We start from the raw sequence: 15,451 nt of genomic DNA, 5'->3' as shown, positions 1-15,451 counted from the left end.
GACCAATGCGAGAAATTATAATTTTTACCCATTTTAGTCGGTGAAGTGAAAATATAGATGTTTATGAAACCACCCGGACCAAAATGCAAGCACAAAACGCTTTCAATGATCGACAAAATAAAGATTGCCGATGTTTTGCATTTGTTCCGATGTAACTGTACATTTTGTTTTTTTTTTAAGAAATATTAAATAGAAATTCTTCTCGATTATCAGTAAAGTTTAAGAAACCAAAAACTCATTAGCTCGCCCCTCGGAATTACAGATTGGTTGTCATTTTCAGTTTGACATTGAATTATGACATCCAGGTGCTTTTTAGTTGGCTGACAGCTCAACTAACGGAGCCCCAACTAAAAAGCCACCCAACTATTAAGCCCCCAACCAGCGGGTCATGACTGTATAATAACGGCACTGAGCGAATCGAATCAGTTCAACGTTGATTTATCCGTTACGTGCTCCGTAGGCTACCATGGAGGGATCCGCTTCGCCTTCCGAGCTACGAGAGGCGGTCCCAAGAAACAGAACTAGCTGAATAGTAGTTTCTAAAGCTAAAGTTTGCTTAAGAGTCGTTTGTTCCACTCTTATACAGCGAAAATGTTTGTTGGGGTGTCAGTTGATTGATTTGCAACCTCTGCGTGTACGAAGGGATGTTTGTAGAGCTTTGACCGTGGCCGATACTCTTCAAGGGCGAATAGATTGTGATTCTATATTACGACAAGTGAACATCAATGTTCAACCACGGCTGTTGCGGAACAGCTCGATGCTGAGGCTTCCACTTCGCCGTAACAATTACGGGATAAGAAGTGCTCTACTAGGTTTGCAACGTATTTTCAACCGTGTGGCATCAGTCTTTGACTTCCATCTGACAAGGAACCTACTAAAGCGAAGGTTCACTGACTTTTTCAATAACTTGACATAATTTTAAGTAGGAAATATTGCACACATGTGATTCGTAATGTAATTTCTGTTTGTAATTTGTGACATTTTTAAAAAGTTTTAAGTTTTTAATATCATTGGGACTACAGAAAGTCTGTTGATGCAAACACAAATAAATAAATAAATCTGTACTATAAAATCTGTTCCCAGCTCACGTGTGTTGCCGCAACTCTGGTAGATAGTCAAGGATGGGAACACTCACTTGCAGAGAGTTACGCTCACTTGGTGTTTTCTCAGCTCAGAAGCGTGCAATCAAGAAATGGTGTATGGACGACTTTTGCCTTGTGGTTTTGTCCAAAAGTTTGCCAAATAGAGTAGGGGTCGCATACGCATACCGAAGTCGTGAAAGAGCTGCGAAGGCAACTCTCCACGAGGTGAATGTAAATTACACTCACCTCGTGGAGAGTAGCTTTCACAGCTCTGCCACGACTTTGATATGCGTGTGCGACACCTACACTATTCGGCAAACTTTTAGACAAAACTACAAGGCAAAAGTCGTCCATACACCATTTCTTGATTGCACGCTTCTGAGCTGAGAAAACATCAAGTGAGTGTAACTCTCTGCAAGTGAGTGTTCCCATCCCTGTAAGATAGTATGATTACCTCTAAACGATCGCACCATAGATCCTGTTCCAACACACCTCCTGCAGCGCTACGATTTCGAACCCGCGGTCCTTTAGTATATCGGCGAGTATGCGGGTGCTTCCAATGAAGTTGTGAAATCGGCAGTTCCACGTACCGAATTTCCAATCGCAAGTCCTTTTTGTTCGCTGGGGCCGTTGCTGTTGGTCTCAGTTTGTATTATTCTGTTGCTGATTTTCCGTTACAATGGTTTTTACGGCTGACTCGCAGGGCCTGACACTAACCCTCTACTTTCCGGAGGACCATACATAGTACACAGTTGATATAAGAGTCCTTCCCTGGCACTCGGACTCAGATCAGCCGCCCCTAACATGGGGATCAGACGCTGTTGTGAGCCGCTCCTCCTGGAGAACAGACGCTCAAGTTTTCCGAAGCAAACACCCCCCTCCCCCCCTTCCCTGTCAGCCTATGATCAAAGCTCCCACCGGGGTTGGTTACCCGATCTTTCCTAAGGTTGCTCATAGATTCCGGCCTATACCACGAGGAGGTAGGGATAGGAGTTGCTGGGCAGAGGCAAGTGGATCACAATGGGATCTGAATTGCGCAGCATACCCAGCCTTTACCGTGCCGCGTAGATCATACCCTTACAGCGATTAAATGGCCGTGGGGAGAACCTGGGGTGTGACACAATAATGGTTCAGCTTCAGCTGCGTTATTTCCACTGTGAGAAATTTAGCACTTGGGAGGGATTTTGCATCATTGCATCTTATGGCCTTCACCTCCACGTCACCCACAAAGCTTGCTCCTGTCACAGTCGCACGACTTGTATCTCGGTTCGAAACACTTTGAAGAACGACAGGCGAAATTCATTTTCAGTAGAGAATTATAAAAAGATCAGATTCGTGGCAGGTTTCGCCACAATGGCTGTTATAGTAAATCATTACAGTTAGTTTTATACTAACGTTAGAACATATTACAGATAACATATTAGAACCTTTACAATCTTTGTTAGGTTCATGGTCATCAGGAAAATGATTTTTGATTAAATTTGCAAACATAATTTTGAATGATTGCCCCATTGCAGTGTAAATAAAAGTTGAAGCGACAGCGACCATCACCATTTCTTTGCATTTCAACGCATGCGCCTGTCCCAACATTTCATCTGCAAAGCATCGATTTCCTATCAAAAACAGATATGTAGATGGATACTACAACCCGACTTTAAGGGAGGAGTTTCTTTAAAAATATGAAACGTGAAAGTAGAAGTTGATTTTTTAACGAAACTTTTTATTTCTTTATATAAAACTTCTCTTAAAGTAGAACATCTAACAATAAATATCACAATCACGCAATCATCTTTGCAATCACTGCCACGGTAATGGACGCTAAAAATAATACTACTCGCTGGAGGGCACCATGTCCAGCAGTGTGCTGCCCACCGGAATACTGATTTCCCAGACCGGGCGTGTAGTCGTAACACGTGGGGAAGTTCGGGGGAGCTGCCAGCATTTCTGATTTATCACCCACCTTCAGGACGAGCGACATTCCGATCTCGGCGTGGAACTCGATGTGACAGTGGAACAACCAGTAGCCTGGGGGAGGGAAATGTAGATATGTTAGGAGCAATTCAGGACGGTAGAAAATGAACGCAAAATTGTACACTTTTCGAAATCTAATCAAAACTCAAAACTAACCTGGATTGTTCGCAATGAACCGAATAATGGTATAACCACCGTCCGGAATGGTCACCGTATCTTTAATCGGGGCACCCTTCAAGCGCCGTTTGATCTTTCCCTCCTCGTCCAGCCGCTTCACTTCCTCGGCCGTAATGTTGCCCGCCAACCGTTCCATTCCGACCACCCGGAAGGCATGCCCGTGCAGATGGAACGGATGATTGGCATCGAATGTGAACCCCTCGTCTATCAGCACCATTTCCACGGTTGAGTTCAGTGGCACTTGAACCACGTGGCTGCACTCGCAAAATTCCTCCCGACAGTTGATGCCCTGTTCCATCAGAGAGCTTGCGTTGCAGAAGCGACTCTCGTCCAGCTCGTCCTTGCCCGGCATCATGGGAATCTTTGGCATCCGCATCGAAATGTGATTCAGCTGCGGAGTGAACAGTCGGTTGGTGTTGTTGATGACTGCAATGCGGAAAATAATATGTACATTAAATTATTGATATTTCATTCGGAACTTTTCAGCAAGATTTTTTTACAGGCTGCAGCCTCGCAAACCTGTAAACCTGTAAACCTGCGATGTTCAATGCAAAAATGGCCATTTTGATGAAGCCCCGGTGGGGGTGACTTAAAAAAGGTAAAGAACGTTTATAGGTAACGTCACGGAAAATTTTGACTACCCAAATTTGGCCGGGTGGCCATCTTGCATTTTTTGTTGCAACACAACGTTGCCCGTTGCTGGGTTGCGGTGTTGTGGCACTTTTCACGTTGCTGAGTTGCCACACCCTTGGCCACCAAACAACACCCAAATTGGTGATCTAGAAGATAAGTTGTCTAGATCGCCAATTTGGCCCAGCGGCCATCTTGGATATTTTTGTTGTTGCAACACAACGTTGCCCGTTTCTGGGTTGCAGTGTTGTGGTGTTGTGGCACTTATTACGTTGTGATATTGTTGGCGTTGCCGGGTTGCCACACCAAACAACACCAAAATAACACCAAACAACACTCAAATTGGCGATCTAGATCTTGCATGAGCGGTGAATGGCGACCTCACAATAAGCTGAAAAGCAGTTTTTTTTTATTTGGAAGAAAACGCCATTAAGATAAAAAATATTTAAAAAAACTGTACTTACCATCCTTAAATCCGTACAAATCTGGAACGTGAAAGTGTGGATTGTCCTTGGCGTAGAAATCGTAATAAACGTAAAACTTAAAATCAGTCTTCTCCCTGAGCAATAGCAGATCTTCTTGATCTCTCGACGATGTTTCCGCAATTGACATCGTATCGGCGTGCCCCGTTCCTTTGTTCAACGAATTTAGCTGCATTCCTTCCAGAGGGAAGTCGTAATTCGGCCACTGTTGATATTCCTCCTCGGGAGCTCCTTTGTAGCGCAGCACGGCCACCTGATAGGCGGACGTGAACCGTTCATCGCAATCCATCAACCCTCGGAACCGCATCAGGTAGTTTCCAATAGGTTGGTTTGCTCTCAGAACGAAATCGAATCGTTCACCAGCATAGCTGACGAACGAGGCCAGATCTTCTACGGGGTTTACGTCGAAACTATCCGACGATATTACGGTGAGGTTGTGCCCTTCCACAGAAAGTTCGACCGGGCAGTTCAGGAATTCAGCGTTGATCAACCGAAACCGATAGCGCTTCTTCGGTTCGACGTAGAATACTTTCAAGGGAATGTGTTCCGATTCGGGGACCACTACGGCGTTGAAATTCACTGTCCTGGACTGTCGCTTCGTTCGACGCAATGATGTGTTGGATAGTCTAGTACTGACTTGTTTGAGAGCTTTGCTAGGAGAGCTTAGTATCAGCTCTGCATCGTTTCCCATATCTCTATTTCCGTTTCCTGCTGAAACAGTGATTTTTGGATACCGTTTGAAATATTTCCCTCGTCCATTAATCAGTATGTTTGGAGGCTTATTATCTCCCGTCGAGTGGTGATGGGCTATAAACATTTGATTTCCAGCTACGTGTCCCCAATCCTGAACAGTTATCACATGTTCGGAAAGATCATGATCGTACATAATCTGTTGGGGATCATTGTCCCTTCTAATGATTAGCGGACCAAATGCTCCATCTCCACGTTGCATTCCGGTATGAGAGTGCCAGAAATGAGTACCCGCATTGTCCGCCTTAAATGTGTACCTGAAAGTTGTCCCCGGACTGATCGGACACTGAGAGATATGGGGCACTCCGTCCATATAAGGTGTTCTCTTCTGATGCAAACCATGCCAATGAATCGTAGTACTGTCTCCCATAAGGTGATTCTCCACATCCACGGTAATTATATCATTCTCACAAACCTCGATTGACGGTCCTGGCATCATTCTGTTTATAACGATCACACTTCTTCGAACTCCATCTGCAGCAATACAGTGCGGCCGATCACAATCCGTAGCATTGTACGGGCACTCATAACATGCCTTGCTCAAGGTCTCATACCACTCAATCTTGAATCGGTAATAACAATTCATGGGTTTCCTTCCCCTGATACATTCTCGTTTGCATTCATGATCCGAGTAGTCAAGCTCGTCGTAATATTCGATTCCTTTGCGTGGTCTCGGCGTTACTGGTTCAACCAGTGTAATATTGCACATACTGCAGCAGTCCTGCTCTACCACGTCCTCCGGTGGACAATCCATCATTACCGGGCACTGCTTTCGGTTCGATACGATCGACAGCAAACCGCCTTCGTTGATGCATTGATACCGTTGGCAGCCATCTGGACTTTCCCAACTTTCGTCTTCCGCGTAGAAGCGATCGTTGAAACGACATTTCGCCTGAACACATTGTGGACAGCAGTGCTGGGTGGTATACTGCAGTGCGAATCCCTGAAACGGGAAATAATGGTTTTAATAAATCATTTCATCCATAGTTGAAAAGTACAATTGTGCAAATGGTTACAGTTTACATAGCTGGAGGTGAGGCCTAGGGGACAGTGATTTTGCTAATTTGGACCGCACCACTGCTGTAACTTCGCTATGGATTCCTCCAGAAATTCACCCTTCCCAGAGTTTGTTTTTACAAAAGTTTCTTCAGATTTTTTCTAGACATTCTTCCATTCCAAGGATGTCTCTAAGAATTATTGTAGGAATTTCTCTTCGTTTTCTTACTGGAAATCATCTTCAGATTCCTTTGAGAATTTATGTTGAAATTGTTGATGGGATTTCTCCAGGAATTTGTGGTGGGAATCCTTCAGAAAGTCTTGCTGGGATTCCGCAAACAATTCCCGATGGGAATTCTTCAGATTTTTAAGGATTCCAATAACTGCAAAAATACCACCTGAAAATGCTTGTGAAATCCCTGCAAGAATGCTTGAAAAAATCCAGGTAGGAGTTCCTGAAGGAATCACAGCAATAATTCTTCGAGGTATTCCGAGAGCAATTCCCAGAGAAATCATTGAAGAAATCCCTAAAAGAATCATAGGATCAATTTCTGGAGGAATCCTTGAATAAATCAATGGAAGAATTTTCTTTCAGAATCTCATTAAGCATTCCTGGAGGGACCTGATGACGAGAAAGAAGCGTTCTACGCGCAGTTAGAGCAAACATACGATGGTTGCTTGCCGCGTGACGTGAAAATCGTTGTCGGCGACATGAACGCGCAGGTAGGAAGGGAGGAAATGTACAGACCGGTAATCGGGCGAAACAGCCTGCACGCCGTATCGAATGATAACGGCCAGCGATGCGTAAACTTTGCAGCCTCCCGTGGTATGGTAGTCCGAAGCACCTTCTTCCCCCGCAAAGATATCCACAAAGCCACCTGGAGATCACCCGACCATCAAACAGAAAACCATATCGACCACGTTCTAATCGACGGTAAATTCTTCTCGGATATAACCAATGTCCGCACATACCGCAGTGCGAATATAGATTCGGATCACTACTTAGTCGCTGTATGCATGCGCTCAAATTTTTCGACAGTTATCACCACGCATCGAAGTCGAACGCCGCGGCTCAACATCGAGCAACTTGAAGATGGCCTGACATCCGATCCGCCATAGGTAGTACCTCGGCTACAGCACTAGGCTTCGCGACTCCGAATCACAGAAACGACGGCGAATGTGAACAGTTGAAAAACGAGAAGAATGCAGAATGGGCGAGAATGCTGCAACACCGTACGAGAGCGAATGAGACACGTTACAAACAGGCGCGGAACAGGCAGAACTCAGTCTTCCGAATGAAGAAGCGCCAGCAGGAAGAACGAGATCGCGAAGCGATGGAAGAGCTGTACCGCGCTAAGGACACTCGAAAGTTCTACGAGAAGCTGAACCGCTCGCGCAGAGGCTTTGTGCCACAAGCCAGCATGTGCCGAGATAATCACGGGAATATTCTCACGAGTGAGCGTGAGGTGGTCGAGAGGGGGCGGCAGCATTACGATGAGCACCTCAATGGCGACGTTGCAAGTACCGAAGGTGGCGTGGTAACAGATCTAGGAGTATGTGGACAGGACGAAAGACTTCCGGCCCCTGACCTCCAAGAGATTGAGGAGGAGGTTGGCCGGTTGAAAGAGGGAACTACCGAGCGATCACACTACTGAGCGCTGCCTACAAGATACTCTCTCAAATTTTATGCCGCCGTCTATCACCGATTGCAAGAGAGTTCGTGGGGCAACATCAGGCTGGATCTAAGGGTGAACGCGCTACAACGGACCAGATGTTCGCCATCCGCCACGTGTTGCAGAACAGCCGTGAATACAACGTGCCCACACATTACTTGTTCATCGATTTCAAATCCGCGTATGATACAATCGATCAAGAACAGCTACACGCAAAAAAATCCGTTCCGATATACGTGCGCTCCCAGTCACGGCAACGGGAACAAACGGAAACTATGCATAGCAACGATAACAACAATAAGAAATGTACACCGTGAACTAGATATCACGTTTTCCAGAACGCCCATATTGACAGCTGGAACTAGTTCCAGTTCACGGTGTATATTTGCTTGTTCTCATATTTGCGTTTGTTTGTTCACGTTTATCAGAACGGTTTTCTGAGCGTGTATGGCAGATTATGCACGAATACGGATTCCCGGATAAACTGATACGAATGATCAAGGCGACGATGGATCGAGTGATGTGCGTAGTTCGGTATCAGGGACACCATCGAGTCCCTTCGAATCTCACAAAGGGTTACGGCAAGGTGATGGGCTTTCGTGCTTGTTGTTCAACATTGCTTTAGAGGGTGCAGTAAGGAGAGCGGGGATAAACACGAGTGGAACGATTTTCACGAAGTCCATTCAGCTGCTTGGTTTTGCTGATGATATTGACATTATTGCTCGTAAATTTGAGACGATGGCGGAAACGTTTATCCGACTAAAGAGTGAAGCCAGGCGAATCGGATTAGTCATTAATGTGTCGAAGACAAAGTACATGATGGCAAAGGGCTCCAGGGAGGAATCATCGCGCCCATCACCTCGAACTTATATCGACGGTAATGAAATCGAGCCGGTTGAAGAATTCGTGTACTTAAGGTCACTGGTGACCGCCGACAACGATACCAGCAAAGAAATTCAGCAGCGCATTATGGCAGAAAATCGTGCTTACTTTGGACTCCGCAGAACTCTACGATCGAATAAAGTTCGCCGTAACACGAAGTTAACCATCTACAAAACGTTGATTAGACCGGTCGTCCTCTATGGGCACGAAACATGGACCCTACGTGCAGAGGACCAACGCGCCCTTGGAGTTTTCGAACGGAAGGTGTTGCGTACCATCTACGGCGGAGTGCAGATGGAAGACGGGACTTGGAGAAGGCGAATGAACCACGAACTGCATCAGCTGCTGAGAGAACCAACCATCACCCATACCGCGAAAATCTGGAGGCTACGGTGGGCGGGTCACGTCATCAAGATGTCGGATAGCAACCCGGCTTAAATGGTTCTCGAGAGTCATACGACCGGTACAAGAAGACGTGGTGCGCAGTGAGCTAGGTGGGTCGATCAAGTGGAGGACGATCTGCGGACCCTACGCAGAGTGCGGAACTGGAGACAAACAGCCATGGACCGAGTGGAATGGAGGCGGCTACTATGTACAGCAGAGGCCACCCCGGCCTTAGCCTGATCGGTAAGGTAAGTATGTCCCTGACATCCATGAAATTTTGAAGTCCTCTCGACTATTAGTACTCCCCTCCTTAGTGAAATCCCCACCTCTTGGGGCATCTCTCAAAAAAAAAATTTTAACTACAGTGAGGATTCGCTCGTTGGGTCACGACTGCGCCCCGATTAGCGAATCGTGTTCGTTCGTTGGGGCAACTGACAACTGATCAAAATGCTCTAGACACATGCAAGCGACGAGAAATACGTCACGAAACACTCACATACTTGCACAAACGTTCTGTATATAGGAGCTGCGATGCGATGGCGGTCAGACGTCAAACTCGTTTTGACATCGATTTTGACATTGACAGTGCTTTTTAGTTGGGTTTTGCCCCAACCAGTGAACATTCAACTAACGAGACAGCCCATCTAACGAGCCGCCAACGAACGAATCGGGACTGTATAACAATGTATACAAACTGCAAATTGTGAAATTATGTCTTTGCTAAAACCTGATAGGGTAGGGATATATTACCTCCGGACACTGCGAATTACATGTGATTCCAATAGAATTCACAAATGGTTCCGAAGCTTCTCCTCGCAGGCACTCGAAGTTCATGCAAGTTGTCCTGTTGACCATGCTGAACCACTTTTCGCCAATCTGCTTTCTGGTGATCGTTCCATTGATTTCCACCTCGCACAGCTCCGATCGTGTGACGTTGTTATCTGTAGGTGCAATATGCGAGAAACAACCGATAATCATTATGCAGAATAGGACTAGCACTAAACCTAAGCATTCAACTCACCACACTCGTCCAAAGTGCAACACCTTCCCTCGACTGTCTTCGGTCGGATCGTCCTTGCTTCGTCACAGAACTGGATCCTCGCTGGGCACGTGCTCCGATCGCAGAATATTTGCGTGACCTCGCAGCAGTTCACCATTTGCTTGCCGGTGCGTTCGCCCACCTGAAGCAGCGTGTCCGGAATGTCGACCGATGGCGGGCATTTCGTTGCATCGCAGTCTATGGGTTGGTTGCGTGGAATAGAAACAAGGAAATCCAGATAGAATTATTAATTTCAACGAATGACACACGACGACAATTAACATAGGTACTGACTGCTGCTAGAGCATATAGTAGGTATCATAGTCATGATAAACACACGGTCAAGTTCACGAGCGCATCATACCGGCTATTACCGGCATCTGTCGTCGCCTGTCGATGAGTCTCGCTCGGCGTCGTCATTTGTTGGTTGCCGTAGATTTTGACCGTGAGACATGCAAGTTCTCATGCAATATGTAAGTGTTAAACACATCAGTTGGTTATTGCCAACATGATAATTTGCCGACGAGCGATTGACGGGCGACTGACGGGCGGCGGCAGTGGGAAATGCGTGTGATTGGATTTGTTAGAAGCGTGGTAAGTTCAGTAGCGAGCGCCACTACTTCTTCATTAACCTTCCGTAACTCGCGCGGTTGACTACCTGCGTCAGCACCACGCTAATTCTAAGTACAAAAAGCGAGATTTTTTCAACGTGTTGTACAAAATACAACAGCGCGATCGCTCGAGGGTTAATAGGGTATCGCGCCACTTGGGCGGTGGCTTCTATGTTCGTCTGTTTTCCACTATAACTCAGTCAATTTTGAACCAATTGACTTGAAATGTTGTACACGGGTAGATACTGTACCTATCTCACCACATTCCAAAAGTTGTGTCAATTGGTTCAAATTTGACTGAGTTATAGTGGAAAACAGACGAATATAGAAGCCACCGCCCAAGAGGCCTTATAAGTGTGACCACTGTGACTGCGGGCGTTTGTTTCGTTAATGTGCATTTCATTGCCGTCGTTTAGATATTATTCGTGTCCTATTATTGCTGTAGTGATTTGAATGTGTTTTCACACGGACCTCACTTTCAAAATCCGGTGAAATTAGTTTGATCTGTTTTTCGCGGTGCTGTGAATATCAGTTTTTACATTTGAGTAGTTCGCGCCCTACATTGTTGTTGTCTATAAATCGCCTCCACAAAAAGGAACCATAAACGTCACACAACCATAAACGCAGCCGACAACGCTTTATCAAATTGCATAAGAAAAGGCGCATCTGTACGTTTGAACTCGCCGTTTAATTTGCCAAAAAAATATCCTCTCAACAACATGAGCTCATGCCGAATTTGTTCGAGTGGAATCAGTCCCGACAAGCGAATAACGTGTAGCGGATCATGTGGTATATCCTTCCATCACTCTTGTGTGGGTTTGACGAAAACTCAACTTTCATCCTGGACGGCGAACGTCGGGTTCTACTGGTTCTGTTCCTCATGCCGCTTGAACTTTGATCCTGCTGTACACGATCGTGAAAAGGTAATCTTCAAAGCGCTACGTGAGCTCCTGATACGAACCGACTCCATGGACACCCGTTTAGGAAACTATGGAGAAAGCTTGCGAAAGATGAACAAGGCACTCTATGACTCTCAGCAACGGACCCCACCGGCCAATCTCTCGCTTGACCATACAACTTTCCATCAGACCATCGACATGATGACCCTGGATGACACAGTCTCTGACGTCTCTATGAATCGCTCCAGGTTTTGCGATGACACCTCCTTTCTTGAAGTCCTCGACGAGATTAATGCTACGGTTAGTCAAGCTCCCGAGAAGTTTGTCGTCGGAGGTAACAAGCGGGTCCAGATCGTGACTAACCCAATGCCATCCACATCGAAGTCCACCAACAAACGTGATCGCGCCTCCACTCCTGCTGTTCCATCGCAAAAAAATGGACAAGTACTAAGCAAGTCTGATTCCATTTCGGTAGACACCGATCAGAGCTCCAGCCGCGAACGCGAAGATGTGCCACGTAGACCCTCTGCTGGTCCGTTAAGCGTTGCCCGAATTGGAGCAGTTGACGAAGACTCGACTGATTTCTATGTCACTCCGTTCACGCCTGATCAGAAGGAAGAGGATGTGTTAACGTACCTTCAGGATATCACGAACGTCAATCCGGCTACTGTCAAAGTAGTCAAACTTGTTCCTCGAGGAAAAACACTGAACGACTTAACTTTCGTATCGTTCAAAGTTACCGTTAACAAGTCTATCTCTAATGTAATTGGCGACCCCTGGTACTGGCCAGATGGAGTGACTGTACGAATCTTCGACCACACCCCAAAAAACAACCCACCCCCGATTACGCCGGCCAGGTTATAGAATTGCTCCATTCGACCAGCCATATTGGATGTCCCCGACCACCTCGACTCAGCTGCCGTATTAGTTGATTCCTGCTTTCAAAGTCGTCCTGGCATCTCAGCCGTCGCAGGAACGGAAGGGGGCATCCAAAATGCCTCCTCAGGCAAGTACAACTCTGTTTTTGAACATTCGCCGTCCGTTGATTTGCTGATCTTTCCCAGTGAACGTCGAGTATGCCCTAACAGCTGCGGCACCGTTACCGCGGAGCCTCACCATACGACTAAACATCTGAATCATCCTTGGACTACTAAACTTTTCGTCGGAACGCAACCCGGTTCGGATTCCCCAGGACGCACACAAAAAAGCACTTTGGATGCCCCTGACCACTCCGTTTTAGCTGCCTGTTCTGATGAATCCTGCTCACAAAGTCGTCCTGGCATCCCAGCCTCCGGAGAAACGGAAGGAGGCATCCAAAATGCCTCCTCAGGCAAGTACAATTCTGTTTCTGAACATTTGCCGTCCGTTGATTTGCTGAACTTTCCTAGAGAACGTCGATTATACTCTAATCCCCGCTACGCCACTACCGCTGAATCTAATCAAACGACCAGACAGATAAAGCATCATTGGACTACCCATCCTGAACCCGGCTCGGATTTCCCAGGACGCACACAAAAAAGCACTTTGGATGCCCCTGACCACTCCGTCTCAGCTGCCTATTTTGATGAATCCTGCTCACAAAGTCGTCCTGGCACCTCAGCCGTCGGAACAACGGAAGGGGGCATCCAAAATGCCTCCTCAGGCAAGTACAGATCTGTTTCCGAGCATCCGCCGTCCGGTGATTCATATTATTCTCACAGACAACTTTACTTCAACACTACCACCACCACCACTTGTGGCGCTGTCATAGATGCGCCCCACATATCTAGCCAGGCGACTCATCCTCACACCACCAGCCTTATTGACATGTCACAACCCAGCACAGGCCTTCCAAAAGCACTTCGGATGCCCCTGACCAGCTCGACCTAAATGCTAATCTTGATCAACGTTGCACACAAAGTCGTCCTGGAACCTCAGCCGTCGAAGGGCCGGGAGGGGGCATCCAAAATGCCTCCCCAGGCAAGTACCACCGTTTATCTGAACATTTCCGGCTTGGTGATTTGTCTTCCTCTCGCAGTGATCCACGGCCCAGTCATCTGAACGATAATCCTATCACTGATCTTGCATCTGCCGCTTCATCTCTAAAAGCCTACTACCAAAATGTTCGAGGTCTTCGAACAAAAATCGATGCTTGGTTTCTTGCCGTGACCGGATGTGATTTTGATGTTATTGTGCTGACTGAAACCTGGCTGGATAACCGTATACATTCCGTCCAATTATTTGGGCCTCTATATGACGTATACAGATGCGATCGAAACGGAGTTAACAGTTCTAAACGCATGGGAGGTGGAGTTCTCGTTGCCGTAAAGAAGACGATTTCTTCTGTGCAGCTCAGCATCTGTGATAGCTGCTTGGAACAAGTATGGGTCAAGCTCGACTTCAACAACAAGTGCCTCTACATTTCTTCGTTTTACCTTCCTCCTGATAAGACGAACGATTCACAAGTCATTGAATCTCATCTAAAGTCAGTACGTGAAATTGACTCCTGTAGTTCCTGTGACGACACAATTCTCATTTTTGGTGATTATAACTTCTCTGAAATCCATTGGATGAAGGATGAGCAAGGTTCAGTTACAATTGACTATTCAATCTCTTCTCTAAACCATGCACGTTATTCGACAATTGATGGAATGGCCTTCTGCAATCTGCATCAGATCAATCCAACTAAAAATCTAAATGGACATACTCTTGATTTGGTTTTTTCCAACTCAATTGACTTCTCTGTGTCTGAAACCAACGATGTACTTATCGCACCGGACTTGCATCATCCACCGCTTGAAATACTCTTACCATTTTACGTTGAGGATGTATGCACCAATGATGAAGATCAGCAGCTGGATTTCAAAAAGACAAATGTTGATGCTCTCGTAACATATCTCAGCCTCTTTGACTGGTCACCAATGCACAACTGCAGTGATGTGGATCAAGCTACTGCCTATTTTCTATGTGTGCTGAATAACTGGTTAGTCGAACATGTTCCAATTAAACGTAAGCCACGGCTACCTCCCTGGGAAAATCACGAATTGCGGACCCTCAAGCGCAGAAAGAATGCAGCGCTACGTAAACTGCGAAAATTTCGTACACCGCTCCTGAGAACCGAGTTTAAGATTATCAGCAGAGCTTATACGACGATGAACACCTATCGCTACCGTGGTTTTGTTCTGAGAACTCAAAATCATCTCCGTCGTAATCCGAAATCATTTTGGGCTTTTGTCAACAGCAAACGAAAAGAGTACGGCTTTCCAGTGAACATGTTCTTTGGCGATAAGCACTGTACTGCGGCTAGTGATAAATGTACGTTATTTGCTGAACGGTTCTGTAGTGTGTTCAACAATACATCATGTACCGATTTTGAACTGAAACAAGCAACCAATAATGTTGCTACAGATGCTGTGGATATTGATGTTTTTGAAGTAACTGACTCGATGATCGTACGCGCTACAGACAAGTTGAAAAGTTCCTATCCAGCTTTCCATGCTAGCCATAATGGCGGATGCCATAAAAAATTTGACAAGATCTGTGCCCTGTGCACTGAACTGAAATTGAAGAAAACAGTCTCAGCAAACCTTGAATTTGCCAAACATTTTTGTTGATTTTGATGTCACCTAACCAACCGTTGATTTGTAAAAATTTGCAAAGGCGATAAGGAAGGTTTTTCAATTCAGTTTTGTAGTTTTTGATTATTTTCTTTTCGTTTTAGATTGAATTGAACTAAGCTTGAATGTGGATTCCGTGAAATAATTTTGGAGCATTATCCGTTCAAACGATTCTGATGAGTTGGACCAAGAAATTCGAAGTTTCGTCGGTTCGCATTGCTGCATCATTTTTTCTTTTGAATCCCAGAATTTTCTTTCAAAAATTGTAACTGGGATCGC

At 45.9% G+C, this 15,451-nt stretch overlaps 1 protein-coding gene across 1 annotated transcript in view; it reads right to left on the bottom strand.

The window, feature by feature from the left end:
* Positions 1-2,781: 2,781 nt before the first annotated feature.
* LOC115269024 (uncharacterized) overlaps positions 2,782-15,451 on the bottom strand; it is an 83,923-nt gene continuing 71,253 nt past the window's right edge. Inside the window, exons 3-7 of the mRNA XM_029877308.2 lie at positions 10,049-10,264; positions 9,778-9,968; positions 4,325-6,035; positions 3,210-3,656; positions 2,782-3,107 (exon numbers count right to left, since the gene is read on the bottom strand). Of these exons, the coding sequence (XP_029733168.2) occupies positions 2,860-3,107; positions 3,210-3,656; positions 4,325-6,035; positions 9,778-9,968; positions 10,049-10,264 (2,813 nt within the window). The 3' untranslated portion in view covers positions 2,782-2,859. The remainder of the gene's footprint in view (positions 3,108-3,209; positions 3,657-4,324; positions 6,036-9,777; positions 9,969-10,048; positions 10,265-15,451) is intronic.

The sequence above is a fragment of the Aedes albopictus genome, chromosome 3, assembly GCF_035046485.1.
Source record: "Aedes albopictus strain Foshan chromosome 3, AalbF5, whole genome shotgun sequence".
Classification (NCBI taxonomy): domain Eukaryota; kingdom Metazoa; phylum Arthropoda; class Insecta; order Diptera; family Culicidae; genus Aedes; species Aedes albopictus.
The sequence above is the reverse complement of the archived record's forward strand: the minus strand, read 5'-3'. Positions and strand labels throughout refer to the sequence as shown.